Source organism: Elaeis guineensis, chromosome 7 (genome assembly GCF_000442705.2).
Source record: "Elaeis guineensis isolate ETL-2024a chromosome 7, EG11, whole genome shotgun sequence".
Taxonomy (NCBI): domain Eukaryota; kingdom Viridiplantae; phylum Streptophyta; class Magnoliopsida; order Arecales; family Arecaceae; genus Elaeis; species Elaeis guineensis.
The window spans coordinates 62,519,251-62,547,242 of NC_025999.2; the positions used below are offsets into that span (position 1 = coordinate 62,519,251).

Consider the following 27,992-nt stretch of genomic DNA (forward strand, 5'->3'; position numbering starts at 1 on the left):
CATGAGAAGAGAGAGAGGTCACGTCTTCTCCTTGGCCTCTCCCTTTGTTGCCGCCCCTTCTCCCTTGGGTGTGGGCTCTCCTTGAGCATCCCATCTGCTGGTATGAGGTGTCATACCAGCACATCTCCTTCCTCATTTGATGGGGTTGCGAACTGATTGGATTGGAGTTCATCCTCCTTTCTTGTGGTGTCTAACGTGCATGCGAAGTAGAGGGTCTGCACATCCAGACCTCTGCGAAAGTTTAATTCAAATTAATTAAGATTTGATCTCTAGTTCCTCTACTGATCAAGTAAGAATTTGATCTTTAATCATATAAATGAATAAAAAAATTTTTAGATACAACTTGGGCCTTTCGAAGAGAAATAGTTTCCCTTCACTTCATTTTCATATCCTTGTGTTGGTGTTGAGGCACATTGGACATAGAAGCCAACACATAGCATCGGGCCTTATTGTCATCATCCAACCACTTCTTGTGGATTGCCCTTTGATCAGGGGTTAGATGAGCTGATAGTGCAGGAAGGTCCTGATCAGCTACATAGCTCAACTTTTTGAAACTCAAGACTAAACAAGTTTCGGAGCTAATCCTTATAATTGGGTCCAGTCAATTGATTGTTTTCTAAGATACAAGCAAGAGGGTTTGAAACAGATATTTTTTTTTTATAGAGAGAAGAAGATTCTAGTTAGATTTTATAATTGACTTTTTTTAATTTATTTTAAAATTTTATTTTAAAAATAAACTCGATTCTCACTATTTTCTCTAATCTCTCACACTCCTCGGGTGGAGAAACAAAAATCTCTATGATTAGGGTTTCAAGTGGATACTATAGTCCCATCAAATGGCATACCATCTCACCTAATAGTTATTGATGATATGTCAATTAATGAGTGGACAACTCTTGTTCAATGCTTTTCAAGCAAATTGCAGTAGTCATCGATCTCTAATTTCTGAAGTCTCACCTGTTAGCTATTGGTCTCATTCCTTAGTTAAGTCAAACCTACTATTCTTATGAAAGTGAAGCCATTATTGGGATCCTCATCTAACAGTTATTGGACCCAACCCCATCTTCACTCTACAGCATTTCATGCCAATAGAGTAGTTGCATCTTTTTTGATGCAACTGAACTACTGTATCCAGTCAAGAACAGTCAACATCCAGAAGGACCCACACATCTACAATGGTCGAAGATCTCGACTTAATATTTGTGAGGAGATTTAATTTAGATCTTCTTTAGGTTCTAATTGTTTATTTACATTGCATGTAAATTGATAATTACATTGGATTTACTAGTGAGATCATGTCTTGACTCATCAAGACCAGAATTATGGCATATTGCAATCATGGTGAACTCAACGCTAAGCATCTTAAATCAGATTTGATCAACCAAATTGATCAGATAAGTGGAGATCGGTGGGAGGCTCTCTACTATTGGTGCAACGGTCCTAATTAAGTAATCACCTTTCAAAGCACTTGCCTTAGACACCAATAGGTCAACCTCATCCAAATTGGCTACAGCTTTTGGTTCCTCACTACAAATTGGCCTATTGCAACCATCTAAAGTGTATTCATGATACAACCCTACATCTAGGGTGTAGTGGTTCAATGTGATCACTATATATATCAATGAAATATGATGTGATTATCTCATAATTAGATTAAGTCTTTTTTTTCTTTAAAAATGATTTATGATTAAAGGGTCTTATCACTTATTATCCTAGAAAAATCTTTCAGCATAATTTGCGCTATGCTAGGCAACCTTTGTTAGAAAATAGACTGATTCGCACATATAGTCGATACGGTTATAGTAACCATAGTAGAGTAAATTTTAAAAATTTTAATCTGATATAAGCATGTTGATTCTAAATCACAATCACCTCTAGGATCATCTAACATGCACAAATAAATTTATAAATCAAATATGAAATTAAAATAGAAAGAAAGAAATTATACATGATCGCTTTTTCCTCCTCCTTTCATGGATCAAATCTTGTGGATGTCTGGAGTTTCTATTGTGGCCATGCAAGTGCCTGATCTTTGCTGGTATCCACACAGAGATGTCTCAATCAAAACTCCAAAATCTTCAGGGTGCTAGCTCTCTTGCAGGCTTCATTCTTTGGCACAAATCAGGCCATTTTACTTGATATCACTTGAAGCAACCTTGTATAGGATCTTAGGGATAGATCTTGACCACCAAAAAAAATCAAATTTTTTTTTTTCAATTTTTTTCTCTCTCTCTAAGGCTTCTCTCTAGATCTGATTTAGAAGTGGTCGGGCATGGAGATGGAATAGGAAGGAAGTTGGCGTGAAGAAAGATGGGCGATGAGAAGGAATTAGCACACGCACTAAGGAATAACTTCCTTGCACCAAAAAAATGCCACCTTTTATAATTTTATTGCACAAAATTTCCTCCTCTTCCATGTCAGTATCTGATAAGATATGATTTGAATCAAATTCAAATCTTTCCTTATCAAGAAGGAGTCCCAACTAATAAGGAAAGTAGGGTAGCACCTCATCCCAACCTCCCTATGCACGTATGGAGAAAACTAGTGAGAAAATCACCACCCCATCCTATTTTTGGTTAGTCAAATATAGAGAGAAGCTCAGAGAACATGGGCTCCAAGGGTCGGAGTCAATTTGGTTCAAACTAGATCCAAATCAAGTCTAAATTGAGCCTGAATCAAATTGAATTTGAAAACCTATCAAATCTGATCCAATCAGGATTGAAATTCAAATTTGATTTGGATAACTGAATCCAATTAGTATTAAATTAAATCAAGCTCAATTAAATTAAATCTGATTTAAATTAATTAAGATGTGTTCCATGATTTAATCAGCCCCAATTAAGTCCTTATGCTAACAATTAGCAGTTACTAAATCTGTAACACTTACAAATTAATAATTTTTAAATTTAAACCATCAATCAAATTGATAATTTGAATTTAGTTTAAGCCATTGATCAGGTCAAACTCTTTTTATGTATGATCCTTCAGATTCTATTCTATTTAGTAGTAAGATATACCGTGATCTCTATCATAGTATCATCGAAACTTCTTTCGATAGATTAGAATAATTTCAGCTCAACTCAACAAGAATCATCAATCCAAAAATAATCGTAGTGAGTTTTCACAATCTATAAGTGATGTTTAGCAGTATGTAGTGGCAATCTAGTAGAATAAAAAAATATGAACCCTTAGGTGCAGTTATTGTGTGATTCAATAAATCTATCATGAGTTCTGACTTGATGGAGATTATGGAGAACTCGTCAAATCCTATCGTCAATTATATGCCAGATTAGCTCTACTCGAGTTCATTTATGAATTCTATGAAAACTCCTTTCCAGTATTCATACTTACTTCAGTCGAAGACTTCCTAAACTTAGTTTTGTTAATTGCATAGGACTACTCCTTTTCTACCAAGATCGATAGATTCTATCTAGGTGCATCCTATTCTAACAATAAACCTGAACCGACTGTAGCCAACATACACAGTAAGGACTCAAATGACTAGGGATAAAGAGAATATGCAATCAAACTCAATAGCCTTGCTGTGAATAGTCAATGATATTGCAAGTCAAAGGACCACTCACACCACTGTAGCATCGAGAAGATCATTGATAAATGAGTAGACATCCAAGTGGGTTCTCATATTGATCACATTCAGTGTAAGTTATTCTCTAACAACCACCTGTACTCTCATCCTCGTATTCCTGTACTATAGATTCGAGACTCATCTATCCAAAAGGGAGGTGATCCATGTATCGATCTTAAATAGATTGATCACTGTCATCCGTGATGATCCTACGATCGAGAGTATTTAAAAACTAAACACTAATAATGTATGTCTCAAATTTTTAACACCTTAAGAATATACAATATCATCTTTATTAATTTTTAAGATAAATCATGGACACATAAACATGATTGAAAAAAAAATATCCTTTATTAATGATAAAAATTTTACAAGTACAAAAATAGGCCTTGAAATTATAAATGTGTCAGCCAACACATTGGCTTTTAGGGCACACATCTAACAACCTTATGTCAGGATGAATTTAGACAAACCCAAAGCTTATCAATTAGATCTCTAATCTAAAATTTTAGATCTAATCTAAATTTTAGATGTATAATTTAGGATTTTATCTTTTATCATCCTAGGATAATCTTTCAATATAATATCTATTATGTCAAAATAACTTTATATCAGGATGATCCTTGATTAACCCTAATGTTCATCAATTATAATTTTTTATTCTTTTTAAAATTTCTAATCTAAAACTTTAGATCTAATATAAATTTCAGATCAAAGCATAAAAAATCAGAATTAAATAAAATAAAAAATTAGATCTAATCTAATAATCATGTTTAATTGGAAATCAAAAATTCAGATCTTATCTAAATTTTATATACAATTGATAAACATAAATTTTTAATTCAGTCTGAAATAGAGATCTAATTGTAAGCAAAATAATTCAGAACTAATTTGAATTTTAGATCTAAAGAATATGACATGCAACTTTTGCTCTGATATCAGTTGAAGAAAAATTTAGGACATGCATGCTAGAACAACAAAAATTTTATATGTGCAGTGAAAATGAAATTATCTAACATGCATCTTATAAATCTCATCTCATGAGATCATCCCTATTAGGTTCTTAGGATCCATATGCAGCAAATAAAATTTTAGCAAAGCAAAATAAGGAAGATCTCATCTTCACCTTTGCATGGGTAGGTATTCATCATAATTTGATGATCGTGGATATCTCTTCAATTTCTTTTAGAGTCGCACAAGTGTCTGACCTCTATAGATATTCACAAAAATGATCTAGGACTCTCCATCTTTATTTTTTCTTTAAAAAAATAACATACAACTTGATGAAAGATGGAAGAACAAGAGAAAACTCCTCTCTAGACAACATGCCAACCCTTGGCATGTAGAAAGGAGGATTGGGTGTGGAAGCCAAAACCCACCCAACCCTTTGGCATGGAGGCATGAGGAAGAGAGGAGAGGGAGAGGGTGTGAAGGCCAAGAGAAGGAGAGGCATGGAGGCTTGGAGCTTTGGATTGCTTAAGGTTTAGAGATCACATCTCAAGGCCCTATTATAGGCCAAAAGGAGTCCTACTTGGTTTAGGACTTTGATTAAATCAGATTTTTATCTTATAAGAAATCCAAAACCAACTCATACTAGGACTCTTAGGTGCCTCCTACCTGCCTTAATTGGCATCAAACCCTGATGGGGTGTGCGCCCATCTTAGTCTCCCAATCCTTGTCGCATAAAGTCAAGGGGGTGCCAAATGTGGATCTAATCCAATTTGGAAGTGAGTCCAATTTTTTTCAACTTTAATTATAATGGAAAATCAACTCTTGGCTATCCATATTGCATGCAATTGACTTGGTCCAATCTCTATCTCCTAGGAATTCAAGTCTAAAGAGGATTTGGTTTTAACAATGTGCTAGCATAGTATTCCTAAATCCAATAGAATTTCTCAAATCCTTAACCCAATTGAACTATATGAGTCCAATTGCTCAATCTTAGACTAATTCCCTTTGTAAGTGATGCCATAGGTTCTATTCTATCTGGTAGTAGGATATATTATGATCTCTATCAACAATATCATTGAAACTCTTTTCAATAGATTGGAATCCTTTTCAATTCAGTCAATTTGAGAATTATTGATCATTTGAATAATTCTCAATTGATCCTACAATTCACCAGTGACATATAATAGTATGTAGTAGCAACTTAGCATAACTGAATAGATAAACCTCTAGGTGCAGTTGTCGTGTGATCCAATTTTTCTATCTTGAGTTCCGACAAGACTAAGATTATGGATAACTCGTCAATCTGATCTTATCATATGTAAGATTCAATCAATCTGAGTTCTTAGTGAAATCTCATGAAAATTTTTTTCCATCATTCACACTTGTCATGGCCATGGACTTTCGAACTCAGTTTCATGATCCTCATAGAGCTTCTCCCTTGCTATCAGGGTTGATAGATTCTATATAGGTGTATACCCTATTCATACAATGAATCTACTGCAGCCAATATACATCTTAAGATTCTACATGGCTAGGAGATCGAGTTATAGTGTAGTTAAATAACAGTAATCTCATTATGAATAGCTGAGATACCGTAGGTTTGAGAACTATTCACACTTTTGCAGCATCGAGTATGTCATGATGAGAAGATAGATACCCAAGTGATAGCTCATGTTGGATATGCTTGGTATCCTTATTCTTTAATAAGCACCTACACTCTCACTTAATATCTTTACATTGTAGATTTGAGACTTATCTATCCATAAAGAAGTGATCCATGCACTAACCTATTTAGATCAATCACCATCCTCATGATGATCCTATGATCAGGAGCAGTTTATGAATTAACTATCAATGACACATACCTCAAATTCTCAATTCTTGAGAATATGTGTCATCATCTTGTTCATTCATTGGATGATTTATAAACACATTGCACAATATGAATAGATAAATAATCTAAATTTTATTTTATTAATAAGTCAAAATTATAAGATATACTCTTAAAAAGATTACATGTGTCGGCCTAATTGGCTTCTAGGATATGCATCTAATAGTTTTCATTCTCAACTATCACCTGGATCTCATTCTTTCTCTTATGGTTGCTAGTAGTTTTGTGAAAATATTTAGTGTTTTGGTCACCTTCCTTTATCCATTGGTCTCTCGAATGCTACCTCCAATAGCTCTCTTCTTGAGTGAAGATACCTTCGAGATGCGATCATTTTCTTTGGTATCTTTCTTCATTTAAGAGACCAAAATCTTCTTCCAGGATGTCTAAGGCATTTATTTTAGAGCTTAGCTCACTTTTTCTCCTAAAAATATCACCCACTACATTTTTGCACCAATTCCTTTGAATTTTTTTGAGACTTCTCAACTTTAGAACGATGATTGTGCTCAGCTTAGTGATATTTGTGCTTTTTGCCTAGGATGATTTGATGATATTCTCATGATCAGGGTAAGTATACCAGAAATTTTTAAATTGGAATAGTTTTTATCATCCGATTGATGAGTTGATGAGGTTACGAGGGAAATCTTTAGAGGCACATGATTAGATGTGATTCTTGCCAAGGCAAAACAATTTGTGAGTAGAAAAATATTGTGCCACTGTAAGTTGGCGAAGCATCTATCGAGTCTAGCCAAGCTTATCTTTTTCCTTAAGTTAGACCAGGTGAATCTTCTAAGGGCCAGGTTGATTTCGATAATCTCCAATTCATTTAGCAGCTTGTTGAATTCTTGAGAAGAGGAAGTCTACTTGCATGTCCATGCCTTTCATCAGGTTGTCTAGCAACATTGAAGTCACCTAGAATGATCCAAGTGATCAAAATTCTTTGCTTAAGTTGTCTAAGCTTAGTGAAGAGAAGCACGATCCTGATGATCGAAAGGGTCATAGACATTGGTGACCATCTAATGCATGTTAGAGTTTGGCTTCCAAAAATGTATTGTTAAGGAGAATGAGCCTTTATGAAAATGACTGCCAAGATGGACTGAACTTTTCCCTGAAAGGCACTAATTTAGGGTAAAGGGAATAAACATTAGTTTGGGCATTCCTGAGACTTGATTAACCAAAATACTGAACATGGCTTGCCAAAAAGAAGTTGTAACATTTATTATATTTTCAAACTATGCCAGTCAGCAACCCTTCAATCAATTTGTTGTAGCGGTCCTGCTCTAGCATTTTAATCCTATTGATAGGATCATTGGTGTAATCAGTAAGAAACTTGATGCTGCATTTTGCTCCAAGCTTGATGAGGTCACGAGTAGTTAGAGAACTAATGAAGAGGATGTCTTCCTCAGAGAGAGTCAATTTCAAGTCCAAGAGCCCTAGCTTTCTTGTTGTGAAGGTGAGTGCTTCTCTTGATGACTGAAGGAGGCGATGGGTCGAGTGCTGGACAATGAGTTTATCTATGTAACTAATCAGATGATTGAGTGCACTCTTTAGGGTGAAAAAGATTTATTGAACTAGGTGTTGGGAATTGTGTCTTAAAGTCAATCATTTGATGATTGTGCTAATTATAAATGTATATGAATTGATAAAAAAAATAAAAATTATTTGATATTTTTCATCACAAAGATACATCTTCTAACGAACTCCTATGTTGTGATGAAGTTCTTAGGACTACTTTGATCAATAAAGGAAGATTTATCGCGTAGTCCTTAAATTAGTTCGTGACCAAACGATACGCTATTACTAGGATGATAGCAATATCAACTGTAGGTCGTTGTGTGCCATATGTGTTGGTTGTCCTCGCAACCAAATAGTATGGAGATACTGGTATGGCATGCAGATGAGATGTAGGAGTATATCATCACTAAACGTGATCAATTATGGAGCACTCTGCTGTCAAGGATAGCTCGCGAAGGGTATGGATATAAGTGTCTCTCTGACCTGAGATCACCATGGTGATTTGCAAGCAACTCACTGTATTTTGGTATCGGACTAACTAAGTTTCTAATTCAGTGATGAAAGATTTCTGGATGCAGTCAAGTACTTATCAAGTCGGTGTGTGAGTCAAGATGAGATTGATCCCTCCGAATTAGTAGGAGATATGCATCAGTGTATTTTAATTTAGCAAAATCTGGATCCGAATAATCCATGTGATGGATTTGAAAAAATATTAAAATACATTGTGGATGACTTATCTAAGATTAATAATTAAATCTTTGATCATCCTCGAGCATTAGGGTCAAAGAGATGAATTATACGGTAACCATACGTCAATAGGTTCTTGAATGTTGCTTTACTATCACTTGACCTATCCGAAGTCGGATCATCATTGCTAGATGATTACATCGATTAGTTCAGAAAGTTATTCTAATGTTACTGGCTTAGGTTCAAACCTATGGGGTTACATTCAAAAGAAGTTTCTGACTGATCATGTGGCTGATCAACGATTGAGAATTGTTTAAGGGCTTAATCATCAATTCAATTGATGGTTAACCTTATGCAAAAGTTACAATAAATTAATTCATCAAGTGTTAGTAAATTAATAAAAGATTAATTAATAATTAAATTACTGATTAATTCAATTTGATTGAGCAAAGAGGATTAAATAAAATCTAATTGAATTAGATTCAATTAGGTTTGACCCGATTAGATTATGAGATGATCAAATCGCTAAGGAAGAATTATTTCTGATTTGATTAGGATTTTGATTCAGTCAATTTCTAATTTGATTAAAAATTTATGAACCTAAATAGATTGGATTTTATATATTTTATTTGGATTAAATCAGATGTGATTTGATTTGGATTCAAATAAGGAAATTAAGAGTCCTTATTGGAATAGGACTTTTCTCCCTGCACCAACCCAGATTGCATGCCATATATCTCCACACACAAAATTATTTTGTTTGAAATTTTTTTATACCAAAGAATCCTTTTCATTATATATCTCACATCCAAATATAATTTAGTTTTAATAAAAGAAAGATTTTAAAATTAAATTTCAAAATATTTCTTATCAGAAGAATCTGCTCTCATCTAGATCAACCTCTCCATGCCAATAAATTTTTTCTCCTTATATGTGTGACATTTTGAGGAGTATTTTTGTGAAAAATTAGTTAGAGAACTAATTTACTATAAAAAAATATGAGAAGTGGTGTCTCATATCTTTTTGTTATATTTTGGGATGTAGAATTGTAAAAGGAGGCAGAATCCTGTAAGAGTCCATGATCACTAGGACTCTTCATCCCATCTCCTTACATGCTTATAAAAGGAGCTTTTGTGGTTTCTTTTACGTGTGTAAGATACCAGAAGAGAGCTCTTCATGTGATAGAAGTTTGGGCATAGTTCACGGTGTGAAAAATAGAGAGGAGGGTCTTCTCTCTTGGGGTGTGTGCAAAAATTTGAATTTCAGATTTTTAGTTCTAAAGATTTGGAAAGAGAGAATAAATTAGAAAAAAATTATTTTCTTCTTTATCTTTCTTCTACCTCTTCATCTCCTCCAGAAGTCTATCTTTAATCTCTGAAAAAATTTTAGAGATTTAAAAAAATAATCCAGATTAGTCAAGAAGAAGGTCTTCACGTGAGCTAGCACTTCCGAGAAGATCGATCAGATCGGAACTTTGAATGGATTTTTCATAGAGGCTGGATGTATGTGTGGCTACGAACAACCAGTAAGGATCCTCTTTATCATATCTCTCAGATATGGAGTTCTGAACTCAGATTAGAAGTAGATGTGATCTACTGCTCATATGCATGCATACTGATTTTATCTTCAGATTATTTCAGATTTTATATGCAACATAATATGTCATAGATCCTAGATTAGGTTGATTTGATGATTCAATAATATACATATTAGATTAATTTAATTAATCTAGTTATCTTTTGCTATAATTTTTTTTGAAAAAATTTCGAAATGCATGTATGAAATCGCCTACACATCCGAACAGTGGTATCAGAGCCTAGATTCGTTATGACATAATTTATGTGCATATTAAACCTGAATTTTAATTTTATTTAGATCTAATATATAATATTTTAATCTAAATTTAATTAATGATTGATCGCACAAACTGATATAAGATTATCCTGCTATAAGGTTGATCCCTTACAGTGAAAAGGTTGTCCTAGTTTGTGCTGATCCTTGATAAAATCTGATTTTATATCATACATGTGATATTTATGATCTGATTTAGATATGATCTAAGATTATAATAAAATCTGATGTAATTTAGATTAGATCAAAATTCATACATATATGATATGTGATTAGATTAGATGATCCGATTTGCAAGTACTTGGATTGGGTTAATCACCAGGTCGTCTGATCATAGGAGCAAGAAGGGTTTAAAAGCCCTCTCTTTTCATTTGATGAGGTGCTCTTATGGCATGTAGGGGTGCCATGTGATTAGATCCAATGAAGAAGAAAGTGAAAGGAAAAAACTTACTTTCTTGCAAAATTCTAGATCTTGAAATCCTAAGTATTGTTGTATGTGATGCAAGTTACGAAGAAGTTAGTTACATCTAATCTTGTTTAATCAAAATTATTTTGATTTAAAATCATAAAAAGTATAGATTTGATCTAAAAGATTTTATGATTTACATACGAAATTATTTCAAACCATAACCTTAACCATATTGATGCAAAACTTAATTAAGAATTAAGTGCCGAGTTGATTAGATCTAGAATTATGATTTGAGATCTAATGACATTACATAAAACATGAGGCATGGGTTAGCTTAGATCAGGTGCTCTTAATTGGGTTAGACCTAAAGTTAGAATCAAAGAATTAATGGACTAACTAAAGAAATTGATTAAATTTAACCAAATATTGAATTAGATTAAAATCAAGATTTCTCTAGAACCAATATAATAGTTGTAGATGGTCAAGTTCATGTCTATGATTAGACCAAATAGACCTTAATTATGGCTCAGTGGTTGAACCCGAATTATTAGGTTGGTCAAATCAAAACTAATTAACCAATTGGTGTCTAAGATGGTCGAGAGTCTCCTCGACTAGATCCAACGACGAACCAACGTGCCTCGTCTTCCGGATTTGCGGACCCGTGTGAGTTCCAGGACTCCGCGGACTGTGTCCCCCGGTTTTTCTACGAGGAGGGTTGAGGTGTTTCTGCGGAACAACAAGTCGGAGGCCTGGCTCCAAGTTTTTGATTAGGATCCCGACGATGACGTGTATGACTGATATGAAAACTAATCAAAATCGTCTCTTTTATGACTCACAATCCTTATTGTTGTAGGAACGTGTCTGGTCCTCTGTTAGGAAACTTCGGGCGTTTGCCATCCCTATAAATATACCACGACCTGAGTCCTCTCTTTGCAATCCCCTACCCTTCCAAGCCCAAATCCCTAGCATCTCCTCATGGCCACCGAGACCCATGCAAAACTCCTCCTCCAAAAACAGCTCAAGGAGCTCTACCGGAACGCCGTAGAAGGCTTCTCCGCTGGCCTCGTCGATGAGAACAACATCTTCGAGTGGAAGGTGACCATCATTGGTCCCGTCGACACCATCTACGAAGGTGGCGTGTTCGACGTCGTGATGACGTTTCCACCTAACTACCCCAACAGCCCGCCTGAGGTCCGCTTCACGTCGGAGATGTGGCATCCCAACGTGTACACCGACGGGCGCGTGTGCATCTCCATCCTGCATGCCCCAGGCGACGACCCGCATGGTTACGAGAAGGCCAGCGAGCGGTGGTTGCCCGTGCACACCGTCACAACCATAATTCTAAGCGTCATCTCCATGCTTTCGAGCCCTAACGTTGAGTCGCCGGCCAATGTGGACGCTGCGATCGAGTGGAGGGAGAGGAGACATGCGTTCAGGAAGAAGGTTGCTCGCATAGTAAGGAGGTCTCAGGAAATGCCGTGAGCGGTTGAGGGTTTTGTCGGTTCCTATAACCAATTTTGTTCCGCGATTGTTATTATCTAATTCGGTTTAATAGTTATATGATTTAATAAATTTTTGTTTGTAGGAGGAATTTTTCTCGTCGGCAGGGAAAGAAGATACGATGAAATAAATATTATAATTTCTACGGGATTTTGATAATGTGAGAAGGCTTTAATTTTTATTTATTGGTTTCCTGATGATGAAATCTTTTATGCGGAAACTTGTGGAAGAAAGTGCAAAAATATTTTTTTTATTTTTTTGTTAGAAAATATTGCAACCTTCTTTTTGCTTTTCTTAATTATATTACCGTGGATGAGAATTCTATTCAATTGAATCTATTGGAGATGGAGAGAGAAAATATTTTCTTATTTTTTGTTAGATGTCTTCTTCGAATATTATCTCCAAATCTTTTTTTCTCCTCTATTGCTAACTAAAATTAGTGGGAAGAACCTAGGCCTCTTGTGACCATATAAGAGACCTTATACACTCAGCCAGAGTTGAGATCTCAATCTCCAATTACCAGAATATTCCCTAGTTAACAATAAATTTTACATAGGCATTCTAGTTCTAGCCGATAGGCATTAGATACTTGCCATTCAAAGATCTAATTTCTTGATCACTCTTCTAAAATAAACCATCTCTCCTACCAAAATACTTGGCTCTAGAATACCACTGCCCCATCCGACACAGACACCAAGACGGAGGATGAAACAAAATTTTAATCACAAATACTATTAGGATTATTCTTTTTTAATCATAATTTTTTCTAGGTGGAGAGAAGCGTTTTGTTTCTATGGAACAGCAACTCGGATTCCTGTCTCTAACTTCTTGATACGGATTCCGATGCTGACATGGAGTGCCAGTGTATGTTGTTGATATGCATCAGAGTTGTGGCACTCCTTGCTTTCACATAGCAGAATGTGAGTGGTGAGTTTTCTTAGATGCTGAAACTTAGGGTCTTTCTCTAAGCTTGAAAATTTTGGTTTGAAATGGAGGTAATCTACTGCCCGAACTAATCTTATTTCTCACTAGCAACTTGACGAGACTATCCCAAATATCAAGAACTAAAAAAATTGAGGTGGACCGATTTGTATCATCGGCCTCTAGCCGGCCTTTGGCCCAGACGTTAACCAAGCCAGGGTCGAGCTACTGACCTATGGTCAGATCCACGAAATGAAAAAAAGCATGAAGTGATAAGAAGAGATGGCACCCTTGAACCTCGAAGCAGTCATTAGTATGAGGCCTCGGCTCTATTCCAACTGCGGATTGCTAGCTCATTCACCCACATGAAAAGTCCATAACTATTTAACAATTTTAATTTGTAGCTAGTGGGAAGATTTCTATCCTAACAATCTGTTAGAATATGACTTAATAACCAAAAGAATCAAGCCTAACGGTCTACAAATTCTAGCTAACAACCTATAACTCTATCTCAATATTAAGAGGTACTAAGGGATCCCAAGTAAGATCAATTTTTGGAGGAGAATATCATATCCTCCATTCTTACTCTCCCATGCTCACTCTCACCATTCTCCTTTTTCTTCTTTTATTATTCTCAAGCTTTGGCTAACTTAACCATTGAAGAGTCCCCCACTGAAAAACAAACTTGTCTTTTAGATTCCCTTTCGACGCCATAGCCTCTGATCATTATTCAACACTACAAGAAAATAAGTTATTAGCTACGAAAAATTTTCATCACTAATAAGTCAAATTCATTGCTAATAATAATTAGCGACAAAAATTTCATCGCTAAAATTTTATCGCAAAAAATACCGTCGTTGATAATATTTTATGATAATTTTTTTTTTCATCGCCAATAAAAGTAATTTGCGACGAAATATTTTTATCGTAAAAAACTAAAAACAAAAAAACTTATTCATAAAAAAATAATTTGCAACAAAAATTATTCGTCGCTATTATTTCAAACTTTTAAGCAACGAAAATTTTTCGTCGCCAAAAATTTTATTTAATTAAAAAATAAAAATTAAAAAACTTTAGTGACTAATATTTACATCATAAATAAATATTTTTTGATAAAATTTTACATTGCTAATAATTATTTGCAATAAAAAAATTTTCATCACTGTGAATTATATATTTTTAAAAAATTAAAATCATTCTTGTAATTTTTTTACGATGAATATTTCTTTGGTAATAATTTCATCGCTAATTTTTTTTAAATTTGGATATATTTTTTTAAATTATATGTATAATATTTTCTATAAATTAAGAAATTTGAAAAAAAAAATTTACACAATAAAATGATAAATAAATTTTATTATTTTATTATATCAAATTAAAATTATAAGAGTTTTTAAAAAAAATACATCAAAGAGCCGTCACATATCGGCATGTGGAGAACGAGGTGGGGATGGAGAATGCTCGACGGAGCTCAGACCGGCCTGCTGCTGGCTCAGCATCTGGATCGTCTGCTCCATGTGTGCCATCCGCTCCATCATCTAGATCTGGAGCGGTTGATACTGGTTGACGTGTGCAGCCAGCTCCTGAGCTCGCTGCTCAGCCTACTGTCGATCCTCGACAGTCTGTCTCTGCACCTCCATCAATCGAGCTTGGCACGTAGATGGATCTCAGCCCTAGATGATCGTGAAGATGAAGGAGTAGTGATCTCATATCCTAGACTCCTAACATAACAGGATCTCGTATCGAGCACCCGATCACAGATCTCACAAATCTCATCACAGATCACAGATCCCATATCCTATAGGCCCCACACGGCCGCGAGCTGCCGTCCTGGCAAGGCGGCTGTCCCGGCACGCTGACCGTGGCACGTGGTGGCCTGCAGGCCCCACGCAGTCGCAGGCCATCATCCCGGCACGTCAGCCACGGCACACGACGGCCCGTAGGCCCCATGCGGTCGTGGGCCACTGTCCCGACCAGGCGGCCGTCCCGGCACACTGATCGTGGCACGCGGTGGCCCGCAGGCCCCATGTGGTTGCAGGCCGCCATCTTGGCCAGGCAGCTGTCCGGCATGTCGGCCGCAGCATACAGTGGCCCGCAAGCCCCACGTGGCTGCGGGCCGCCGTCCCGACACGTCGACCGTGGCACACGACGGCCCGCAGGCCCCACGCAGCCACAGGTCGCTATCTCGACCCAGGCGGCTGGCCGGGGCATGCGGCGGCCTGCAGGCCTATAGGCCCCACGCGGCCACGGGCCGCCGTCCCGGCCAGGCGGGCATCCCAGCCAGGCAGCCGCATCATGCGGTGGCCCACAGGCCCCACTCGACCGCAAGCCTCTGGCCACGGCACGCCGGCCTACGGCCGCGGCACGCCGTCCGTGGCACACCCCAAACAAAAAAAAGATACTTACCGGTGATGGCGGTGGAGGAGGTCGGGATGGAGACGGGGGACGCTGGAGGGGATGCTGAAGGGGAAGGAGCTCGAGATGCTGGAGGGGAAGGAGCTCGAGATGCGTGCGTGAAGAGAAAATACCCGAGGGGGAAAGGAAGAAAAATAGATTTTCGATGGGACCTGACGAGATGCAAGAAATTAGCAACGAAAATTTTCATCGCTAATAATTCTTTTCATCATTAATAATTTGAATGAATAATTATGTGCGACAAAAACTAAGTTCCATCGCTAATCGTTCCCGCCATAAAAAAATTTTTGTTGAAAAAATTCACGCCCCGAAAATTATTATTTTTGATAAAAATAAAACTTTTGTTGCTATTTAGCTTATTAATGATGAAAATTAAAAGATTTTCGTCGCTAATAGTTTCCACCATAAAAAAAAATTTTGCTAGAAAATTAACGCCCCGAAAAATTATTATTTACGAAGAAAATATTATTTCATCATGAATTACATAGTTAGCGATAAAAATTATTTTTCATCACTAATAATCAACAAAAAAAATTTCTCATTCAAAAAAGAATTTTTTTAAATGAGAAATTTAAAATATATCATGTTCCCCGTATTATTTTCTTCCATTCATTTTTCATTCATCTCTTAATTTGGATAATGCAATAATAATATGTATATATGTGTGTGTGTGTGTGTATATATGTATGTATATATGTATGTATGTATATGTGTGTGTGTACATATATGTGTGTATACATTCTTGGTACGAAGTAACAATCCAAATCTCACACTCAATGCCTACTCCTGGAACAAGACCAAATCGTGTCCACTCCCTAGGGTTTGTCTGCCACTCCACCACCGCTGCCACCCCTGCTTCCCTTCCCCCTAAGCTCCGACTGTTGGGTTTGGTGGAGATGGAACCGGTGACCGTCAAGTCAGTGGAAATCGGAGCTTCGTGATAGCTTAGGTCATCGAGTCCACTGTCGTCGGTGATGCAGTCATTTTCTCTATTTTTCTTTGAAAATCCATAAATATCCGTAGATGAGAGCATTGCGTGGGGATCGATGAGTTGTTCTTTGATTGCATATGTGTTAGATCTACTCAGAAGTCCAAAACACTTCTAATTTAATCTTATTATGGTTTGGGGTTGTTCTAAATTTGATCCAGTTTTGTGATTATTCTTTTAGTTGAAAATCCAAATTAATCCTACCCATTTGATCAGTCATGTGGTATCGAAATCAAATCATGTAAATATCGATTATCATCGAAATCAAATCATATAATTTACTAGGGTACTACGTTCCCAAGCTTGCAGAGCTCATATATGAAGGAAATCAAGCAAAGATTCCTATATAAATTTCAAAAGTCTAATGGTAAGATATTTACATAACTAGATGTATGAATATTTCTCGATTGAAGTTATATTATATATGACTTTCATGTGCCCCACTATTTGCACCAAGATTTCTTTATTTTGAATATATTATTTTTTAAAATTATCTTATAATTTTTTATAAATATAAAAAAAATTATTATAATATATATCCTTTAATATAAAAATTTAATGAAGATTTAAAATTTTTTAAATATTAATGATGAAATTTTACATCACTAAAATCACTTCTAATGATGGAAACTCCTTTTAAGTTGCTAATACTTTAGTTTTTTTTAAATTTTAAATTTTATATTTTCTAACTATTAGCGATGAAAAATTTTTATCATAAATAACCAACGATTTGCGATGATATTACGATTTATCATCGTAAATAATTCATTATTCATGATGAATAGTTTTCATTGTAAATTATCTTTATTTTTTATTTTTTAAAAAATTAACTATTGACGATGAAAATATAGTTTTACGTCGCTAATACTGAAACTATTAGCGAAGAAAGTATTTTTGTCATAAATATTTGATAATTTATTTTAGTTTTTCATCTTTTAATGATTTGTGACTAAAAAATTTTATCGTTAAAAGTCGATTATTAGCGACAAAACTTGTTTTTAAGTCACAAATATGTAACTTTTTGAAATTTTATATTTTTTTAATTTCTTAATTATTAATGGTGCAAAATTTCATCATAATTTCTCAACATTTTTTAATAAAAAATTAGTATTCTATCATAAATATTCTGATGATCTACGATGTTAATCTTTCCATCATAAATAATTTTTATATTTTAATTTTTTAATTTATCTAACTTTTTAATGTATTAAAGATGAAATTTTCATTGGTAATGACTTTTATTTGTGATATAAAATCAAATTTAATCACAAATAGTTGAATTATTTGTGACCCAAATTTATGTCACAAATATCTAAAAATATGAAATTTTTATTTTTTCTTATATTATAACTAAAGAAAAAATTTAGTCGTAAATAAAATTTATTTATGACAGAAAAGTCTTGCTCATCGTAAAATGTTTATATTATTACTGATAAAAAATTTTCATCACAAATAATAAGCAATTATCATAAATACTCATTATTTATGATGTAATATTTTTATCATAACTAATCAATAATTTTTAAATTTTTAAATTTTTTTATTTTTTCTCATGTACTAGAGATGAAAAATTTTTATCATAAATAATTTAATTTTCATCATCAATACTCCATAATTTATGATGCATAATTTTTATCATAAATAATTTCTAATTTTTGAATTTTTTGAATTTTTTATTTTTTTCACATATTAGAAATAAAATTTTTTTATCATAAATAATTACATATTTATAATGAAACTTAAGTTTTCATTGTCAATACTTTATTATTTATGATGTAAATATTTTATCATAAGTAATCTTTAATTATTAAATTTTTTAAATTTTTTATTTTTTTTAAATATTAGTGATGAAAAATATTCATCTTAAATAAAGGGTATTTATGATGAAAATTTAATTTTCATTGCAAATACTTCCATTATTTATGATGAAACTATTTTCATCGCTAATATTTGAAAACTTAAAATTAAAATAAATATTTTGTTATTTATGATGATTAATTTGGTTACAAATAATATGTAATTACGATGAAAGTTTTTTTCATCATAAATATTCATCTATTTATAATGAAAAATAATTTTCATCATAAATAAATAATTATTAGCGATGAATTTTGATTTTCATCGTAAATATCTTTTTTTATGATGAAATATATTTTCATCATAAATATCTTTATTTATGATGAAATATATTTTCATCGTAAATAAATTCATCGTAAAAGGTGGTATTTCTTGTAGTGCAACGTCAGTCACATCTGTCTCGGATTGAAGATTTGCAGCAACAGATTGGTGTTAGAAGAAGGATCTGAAAGCTCATTCAAAGAAGAAAGAGAGCATTGTATGGACAAGAGCACATAATTCGACCCCCTCTCACTAACAATCCATCTACCACAGCTAGAGTAGCACCACCTAAGGGTCCATCGCTATGCAGTCCCTTGTTATGATGGATCCACTATCACTCGATGCCCTGATTCACCAAATCAAGCTCTGACTGGCACTATGTAATGGCTCTACCTGTGGTGAAGCAATCACAACATTCGGAGCTTATTCCTTAAGGGGCTGCTTCTTGACATTGCTAGCAGTCTTACTTCAAGAGCCTGAAATCCACCCCCTAACGGTGCCTTCACTTTGCTCCTACTTTTGCACCCCAATCATCATCTCATCAGAGCCTAAGGGAGGAGGATTGTGATGGTGCTCTTCCTCTAATAGAGATTCGACCTTGGGCTACTCTCCTAGGTCCAAAAATAAAGAATAATGTCCTACAAGTCAATCGCATATGGGATGCGATCAGATATTTTTTGTAATTTTATCTTTCAAACTCATATAATTGACATTGATATTTAATAATATAGATATTTAGATTCATCATATACTGCATCTTATTATTGTGTTTAAGATTATAATGAATCCTACAGGTCTGGACAATAATTTTAGGACCGTGATGAGATCACATCAGTGAGACTTAAATCCTTGATAGTCATGACCTAAAATATTCATAGTTATTGGTTCATTGAGTCGGAGATCAATGATACCGACAAGCCTGGCATGTCCTATGTATGCTCAGAGATGAGGGTGGTTGATCTCATAACTACTTATATGGTGATACTAATACAACGATGTGGGTGCTCATTAAAGAATAAGTTCACTGAATAGACCTATGAGAGAATATCTGATGCAGTCTTATTTACATGTCAGCTAATGATTCTCTGGTGGAAGTTGTGTAAGTGATCCTTTGACTTAAGATCGCTATGGTATCTTGTGTACGTGAATCCATATTTTGGTTCACTTTCTAACTTGATTCTCTGATCCTTGTATGGGATATTCTGGATATGATGAAGTATGCATGAAGATTGTGAGTGATCAATAATGGATCAGTCACTCCTAATAAGGAGAGCGAACATCCTATGTGATCTCATAGGTCGATGATTCTGAAAGTCTTTGACTAAAGCATGATGATAATTAGAAAAAAAATTTAATATATCATCAACTAAATTACAATTTTTGATCGAGATATATATAGATAAATAATTAGATTTGATATGATTTCATATCCATAGCTCATCTAGGATGTTGTTTGACTGAAGGATTGAATTACACAGTAACTTACCACTGAAAGATATTTTGATAAATTTTTATCAAAATTTTAAATCTTTTTGATAGTCATAATATATTGTTAAATATTAATTTTTTCTTATGGACTCATCAAAATTAAAAAAAATTAATTTAAAAATTAATTAGGAAGAGTCCTAGTTGATTGGGACTCTTGAGCTGACATAGTCTGATCGGATTAGGGTTATGTCAAGAGTCTGTGTCCATTGATGGCAAGATTTGAAATTCAATGGATTACACACTTTGAGATTTGATCTTGATCTGATTTAATTAAGATTTAATATAAATTTTAGAGCTAATTTGATATGGTTGCATATTGTGTTAACCCAAGTTCCTAAATAGGTTCAGTTCAAAGCGTTTGAGCTAATTTAAACCAGTTGCCTTTGACCTAATGAGATTAGATCTAATTTAATTTGATTCTTATCTAAATTGAAAGTGTTTTAAGTATGAAAGGAGTCCTCTGCACTCACCAGATCTCACACCCAAAAATAAATGCCACCCCCTTCTTAATTGCATTGAGAAGTGAAGTGTTCTTCTTAATAAAGACTCTTATCCAACTCAACGATTCTCATACAAATCCTTATTTATTACATGCCAATTTAATGTAGAAAATTTATGGGGTGTAGAAAAGGAGGAGTCCTTCTATGTTAAGGATCTTTTGTGCCAAATAAAGTCATGAAGATTTATTTCTCTGTGTGAAGACATGGAGCGCCAAGAGTTGGTGCCCCTTGATCCTTCCTCACGTCCCTTCTTAGCCTATTTATATGGGGCATCTCATATAAGCTAAGTACTGGATTTTGAGTGAAAATCAAAGCCAATTGGTGAGTAATAGATGAGAAAATTCTAAAAAAATTTGAGGAAAAAAAAAAAATTAAGAGGAAAAGTTGTAAGAAGGGTAGTGAGAAAATTAGTAAGTATTGCTAATTTATACTAGGATTTGATTTTTCATGTGTTGGAACCTAAAATCAAATCCTAAGTTGTAAGACTTCTAAAAGTATTTTCTTGGCATGATTCTAGTAGTAAAATTGAAGGCAACTGGATGTTGGTGTGATTGTACTTCAAGTTCGAAGCCGGCAGTTTCTTGTGAAGAAAAGCCTGCGACAACGCACCGGTTAGGAAGGATCTTGACCAACTTTTGTGTGGATCACCATTGGAGGGTTTTACTTTGGAGTCTCATGGAGGTCACCATCTTACCATACTACTCATTTGAGGAAGTACAAAATTCAATCTCATTGCATGCTTGTTTTTGTTTTGTTCGACATCTACAAGGTGATTCTAGGGTTTGGATTTTGGTTCAATAGTTTTAATTGTTAAAGCTTCCGATATGCTTGTTTTAAAATTTTTAAAATTTATTTTTTACTATATTATTAGAATCTAACAGTGGTATCAGAGCCATCCTTGTTAGATTCGATCAAAAAAGTATAAAATTATAATATAAATTATTCTAGTTCATATATTGCCAAAAATATTGCATCGATTTCTTGCATCAATCTTAAAATTAAAAATTATTTTTGACTTTATTTGAACAATAAATTTAAATTTAAATTATTTAAATTATAAATTTATGATAATATAAAATTTATAGTTTCATGGTTACTTGATGCTTAAATCGATTTTATGTTTAAGTGTGTAATGCATGCCTAATTTGATTAGGGTCTGTTATTCAATTTGGCTAAACTTGTTATATATATATTAAGTCATTTTGTGCACCCTTATATGATTTTTGCCATGTCAATATGATTGTTATTATAATTTGTAAAAGCATGTCAAATTACATAATATGTATAGTATATTTTATGTAGTTGTAGTTAGGATGTACCGAGATCAGTTTAAAGACTCTTTATAAAATTATATTAAGTTGTAATATCGAGATTCACTTGCAAATCAAATGTCGAATTCATTTGATTAATTGATGTCTAGATAAATGTTAAAGGTGATTTTCTAATTAGATCCGTATGCTGGTCTGGCCAACTTTATTGGTATCTAAGAAAAGCTACAGGGAGCCTCCCACCTACTGACCTGGCCAATTTGATCTTATTAAATTTCAGACTTAGATTGATTAGTGATGTAGATACTACGGGGCCTTCTTTCAAGCTTGGTCAATAGAGTATGTCAAGATTTTAGTGAGTTTATTGTGCTATCCACAAGACTTACTATAGAAATTGATATGATATTGACTAAGTGCATATTGATACTTATGGCATATTTGAATAGTGTTGCTTTGTTGTGCTATCCACAAAAGCAGCATTGTTTAAGTATGACCATATGAGATTGAAGGGTTAATTTAATTAGAACACTATAGTTTGTTGTGCTATCTACAAGACTATGAGTGATCTAGAGGCAAAAAAAAATATTGAGAATTATATGAAGTACAATTGGTAAAGAGTTACATACTCTTAAACTCATGAATGCTTGTTGTGCTATCCACAAGGTATTTGTGAGGAATAGGGATCTAAACTCCACTTAGAAATATAAAGATGTTTCTCATTTTTCATACTTGAGGGCTATAAAATTTGCTAAAATAGTGGGAGACATAATTAGATAAAAGTCCTAATCTAGTTGTGCATGTCATCATGAGTTGTCCGCTTATATTGTATTCTTATTATTGTAAATTAACTACACATATGGCATCCTCACTATCACTAATTAGAGGCATACTAGATGCTAACAAATTGATCAGACCTAACTATATGGACTGGTTAAGAAATCTGAGAATTATTCTCACTCAGGAGAAAGTCTCCTATATATTGGATACACCTGCACCCGATACGATTGAGAAAGATGCATCTGAGGAGAAAAGGGCCACATATAAGATGTGGAAGGATGATAGTATGACTTTCAAATGTATCATACTTGCCTCGATGAGCAATGAGCTTTAGAGGCAGCATGAGGATGTGGATGTTCCTTCTATACTCTTTAATCTTAAGGAGTTATATAGAGAACAAAATCAAACTGCTAGATATGAGATATCTAAGTAGTTGTTCCGTGCCTGTATGACTGAAGGCATGTCTGTGCAAACTCATGTCCTAAAGATGATTGATTTTATCACTCATCTGGGATAATTGGGTTTCACCATAGATGGTAAACTTAGCTAGGATTTGATCCTACAGTCTCTCCTCGATTCCTTCTCTCAATTTGTCATAAACTACTATATGAACAAACAGAATATCAGCCTGCCTAAACTACTGAACATACTGAAAATAATAGAGAGCCATTTCAAAAGAAAAAAGGCTCCAGTTCTTCTTGTTGATAAGATCAATAAGAAGAAAGGCAAGAAGGATTCCAAGAAAAAATTAAACCCTAAGGCTGGTATCTCCAAGATGAAGGCGAAGAAGATCTCTGCCAATGGTACTTGCTATCACTGTAGCAAGGAGAGGCACTGGAAGAGGAATTGCAAGTAATACTTGCAATTATGAAATAAACAAATATTACTAAAGATTCATATATGATACAAACTAACTTATTATTAAGTACTTCAATTTTAGATTCTTAGATATTGGATACCGTCTGTGGCTCACATCTTTGCAAATCATTACAGGATGTGCAGAAATAAAGAGTCTGAATAAAGATGACTTCAAGTTGTTCGACACTAGTGGAGAGTCTATTCAGGCCGAAGCCATGGGAACCAAAATTTTGAAATTGTCTGTGGGCAAAGTTTTAGAATTGAAGATATGTTATTATATTTTTAATATTATTAGAAATATTATTTTTATACCTTTGTTATTAGAATAAGATTTTGAAATAAAAGCTAAGTATAATGGTTGTTCTATCTATTTTTCTAACAAATTTTATGGAAATACTTATATTAATAATGGTCTTCTATTCCTATTACTTAATGATAATATACCTCATGTTGATAATATGAAGAAAAGAAATAGAGAGGATGTGAATATTACATATCTTTGGCACTACTGATTTGATCATATAAATGAGTCAAGAATTAACAAGTTATACAAAGATAAATTCTTTGATCTTTAGGATTTTGAATCATATAGAACTTGTGAATCTTATCTCATGGATAAAATGATCAAAACTTCATTTACTGAATATGAAGAAAGGGCGAGTGGTATCTTGGACCTTGTATATACTAATGTTTGTGGTCTATATCAACTTAAGCCAGAGGTAGATACTCTTACTTTATCATATTTACTGATGATATGTCTAGGTTTGGATATGTGTATTTAATAGAATATAAATATGAAGTCTTTGACAAATTTAAAGAGTATCAAAGAGTGGTTAAGAAACAAACTGGTAAAAGTATTAAAGCTCTTCGATCTGATCGAGGAGGAGAATACTTGACTAGTGAGTTTCTTGATCAATTAAAATAAAATAGAATACTTTCTCAGTGGACACCTCTTTAACTATACAATTAAATGGTATTGCGGAAAGGAGGAATCACATCCTATTAGATATAGTGTGATCCATGATGTGTTTCACGGATCTTCTGATCTCTTTTTGGAGATATGCTCTCAAGGCTACAGCATATATTTTGAATAAAATATCATCCAAATCTATCTATAGCACTCCATATGAGATATAGAAAGAGAAGAGGTCTAGTCTTAAACATCTTAAGATTTGGGATTGCCCTACTTATGTAAAAATATTGATGGATATAAACTTAGTGCTAGATCAAAAAAATATAGATTTGTAGGTTATCCTAAGGAGAGTATAAGATACTACTTCTACTATCCTACTCAATAAAAGGTGTTTGTTAGTAGGCATACTCTTTCTTTTGAGAAAGAGTTTATCCAAGAAAGGGACAATGGGAGGTCTGTCAAATTTGAAGAAGTTCAAAACCTACAACCTATCCAGAATTCATAAGTTGATTCTCAACCAGATGTGTCCATTGTTGAGGCATAGCTACTACATACACCTCCTCTCCGAAGGTCAAGTAGAGTGAGTAATATACCATTCATGTATGGATTTGTCATTGAGAATGACAACACATCCCACATCATTGAGAATGATGATCCCATGACCTATTCGAAAGTTATCATGAGCAGTGACTTTGACAAATGGCTCAATACTATAAAATCTGAAGGGACTCCATGTATACCAATCAAGTTTGGACTTTGGTTGATGCGCCTGAGGGTGTGACCCCAATAGGCTGTAAATGGATTTTCAAGAGAAAGATTGGAGCAGATGGTCATGTAGAGACCTATAAGGCTAGGCCAAAAATAAGGTGTTGATTATGAAGAAATCTTTTCGCCGGTAACCATGCTTAAATTTATTCGGATTATGCTTGCTATTGCTGCATACTATTGCTTTGAGATCTAGCTGATGGATGTCAAGACTGCTTTCCTCAATGAAAACTTTGAGAAAAAATCTGTATAACTCAGCCAAAGAGATTTGTCTCTAGTTGGAGAGCAAATCAGGTATACAAGCTGAATAGATCTATTTATGGATTAAAACAAACATCGAAGAGCTGGAACATCTATTTTAATGAGACAGTTAAATTGTTTGGTTTTATCAAAAATATGGATGAACCTTGTGTGTACAAGAAGACTAGTGAGAGTGCTATTATTTTTTGATTTTGTATGTGAACGATATACTGTTCATTGAAAATGATATCCCGATGTTGCAATTAGTCAAGACATGGTTATCACAAAAATTTTCATGAAAGACTTGAGTGAAGCATCCTATATACTTGGTATAGAGATCTATAGGGATTGATCAAAGAGGATGCTTGGCTTGTCCCAGTCTAGGTACATAGACTTTGTGTTGAAAAGTTCAACATGGAGGGAAGTAAAAGGGTTACTTGCCCATGGGTCATGGCATACAACTCTATAAGAAGATATCTCCTAAGATAGCTAAAGAGAGAAATAGAATGAGTTCTATTCCTTATGCTTCAACTGTAGGATTAATAATATATGCTATGCTATATACTAGGCTTGATGTGGTTTAGGCCTTGGGCATTGAAAGTAGATTTTAGAGTAATCTCGAAGAGAATCATTGAAAAACTGTGAAAAACATACTCAAGTACTTGAGAAGGACTAGAGATATTTTTCTCATATATGGAAAATCTGATTTAAAACTGAAAGGTTATACTGATTTTAGTTTTCAATCTGATCTGAATGATAGCAAATCCATATCTGGATATATGTTCACCTTTTATGGTGGAGCAGTAAGTTAGAAGAGTTCCACATAGTAAATTGTTGCTGACTCAGTCATTGAGGCTACGTACATTGCTGCTTGTGAGGCTTCTAAGGAGGCCATCTAGATAAAATAATTCATCTCAGAATTGGATGTGGTTTCAGAGATTGAACAACCAGTGCCCTTTATTGTGATAATACTTAAGCAGTTGCCAAGCCAAAGACCAACGTCTCATTATAAATTCAAGCATATCCTAAGACGGTTCCACCTCGTTCGGGAGATAGTCGAAAGACACGATGTGATCACGAAGTGAGTTGATACCAAGAACAATATAGTGGATCAATTCCCTAAGGCCTTATTATTGTAGCAGTTTGACTGCCACCTTGATTGCATGGGCATCAAGTATAGGGATGATTAGCTTTAGTGCAAGTGGGAGATTGAAAGAATAATTAATACTCTACAAGCTAATCGCATATAGGATGCAATCGGATGTTTTCTGTAATTTTATCTTCCAAACTCATGTAATTGACATTGATATTTAATAATATAAACATTTTGATTCATTACATGCTACATCTTATTATTGTGTTTAAGATTATAATGAATCCCATAGGTCTGGACAATGGTTTTAAGGCCATGATGAAATCACACTAGTGAGATCCAAGTCCTTGATAATCATGACCTAAAATATTCTCAGTCATTGATTCATTGAGTAGGAGATCAATGATATCAGTAAGACTGGCATGTCCTATATATGCTCAGAGATGAGGGTGGTTATCTCACAATCACTTATGCGGTAACACTAATACAAGGATATGGGTGCTCATTAGAGAATGAGTTTACTGAATAGACCTATGAGAGAATATTTGATGGAGTCTTATTTATATGTCAGCTGATGATTCTCTAGTGGGAGTTGTGTAAGTGATCTTTTGACCTAAGATCGCCATGGTACCTTGTGTACATGAATCCATATTTTGATTCACATTCTAACTTAATTCTCTGATCCTTGTATGGGGTATTCTAGATGTGATAAAATATATATAGAGATTGTGAGTGATCAATAAAGGATCAATCACTCCTAATAAGAAGAGCGAATATCTTATGTGATCTCATAGGTCGATGATTCTGGAAGTCTTTAACCAAAGCAGGATGATAATTAAAAAAAAATTCTAATATATTATCAATTGAATTATCATCTTCTGATCAAGATACATATAGATAAGCAATTAGATTTGACATGATTACATACCCACAGCTCATCTGGGATGTTATTTGACTGAAGAATTGAATTACATGGTAACTTACCACTGAAAGGTATTTTGATAATTTTTTATCAAAATTTTAAATCTTTTGAGTAGTTATGACATGTTGCTAGATGTCAATCTTGATTTATGAACTCATTAAAATTAAAAGAGTTTAATTGAAGAATTAATTAGGAAGAGTTCTAGTTGATTGGGACTCTTGAGTTGATCTAGTCTGATCAGATTAGGATTATGTCAAGAGTCTATATTCACTGCTGGCTAGATTTGAAATCCAATAGATTACACACTTTAAGATTTATCTTAATTTTTTTTAATTAAGA

At 34.1% G+C, this 27,992-nt stretch overlaps 1 protein-coding gene across 1 annotated transcript; it reads left to right on the forward strand.

The window, feature by feature from the left end:
- Positions 1-11,862: 11,862 nt before the first annotated feature.
- LOC140859309 (ubiquitin-conjugating enzyme E2 7-like) lies at positions 11,863-12,369 on the forward strand. The gene has a single exon (XM_073260970.1). The coding sequence runs from the start codon at positions 11,863-11,865 to the stop codon at positions 12,367-12,369; it is 507 nt and encodes a 168-aa protein (XP_073117071.1).
- The last annotated feature ends 15,623 nt before the right edge of the window (positions 12,370-27,992 follow it).

Coding starts and splice junctions, on each gene's coding strand:
- LOC140859309 (XM_073260970.1), top strand. CDS start 11,863: ATGGCCACCGAGACCCATGCAAAACTCCTCCTCCAAAAACAGCTCAAG.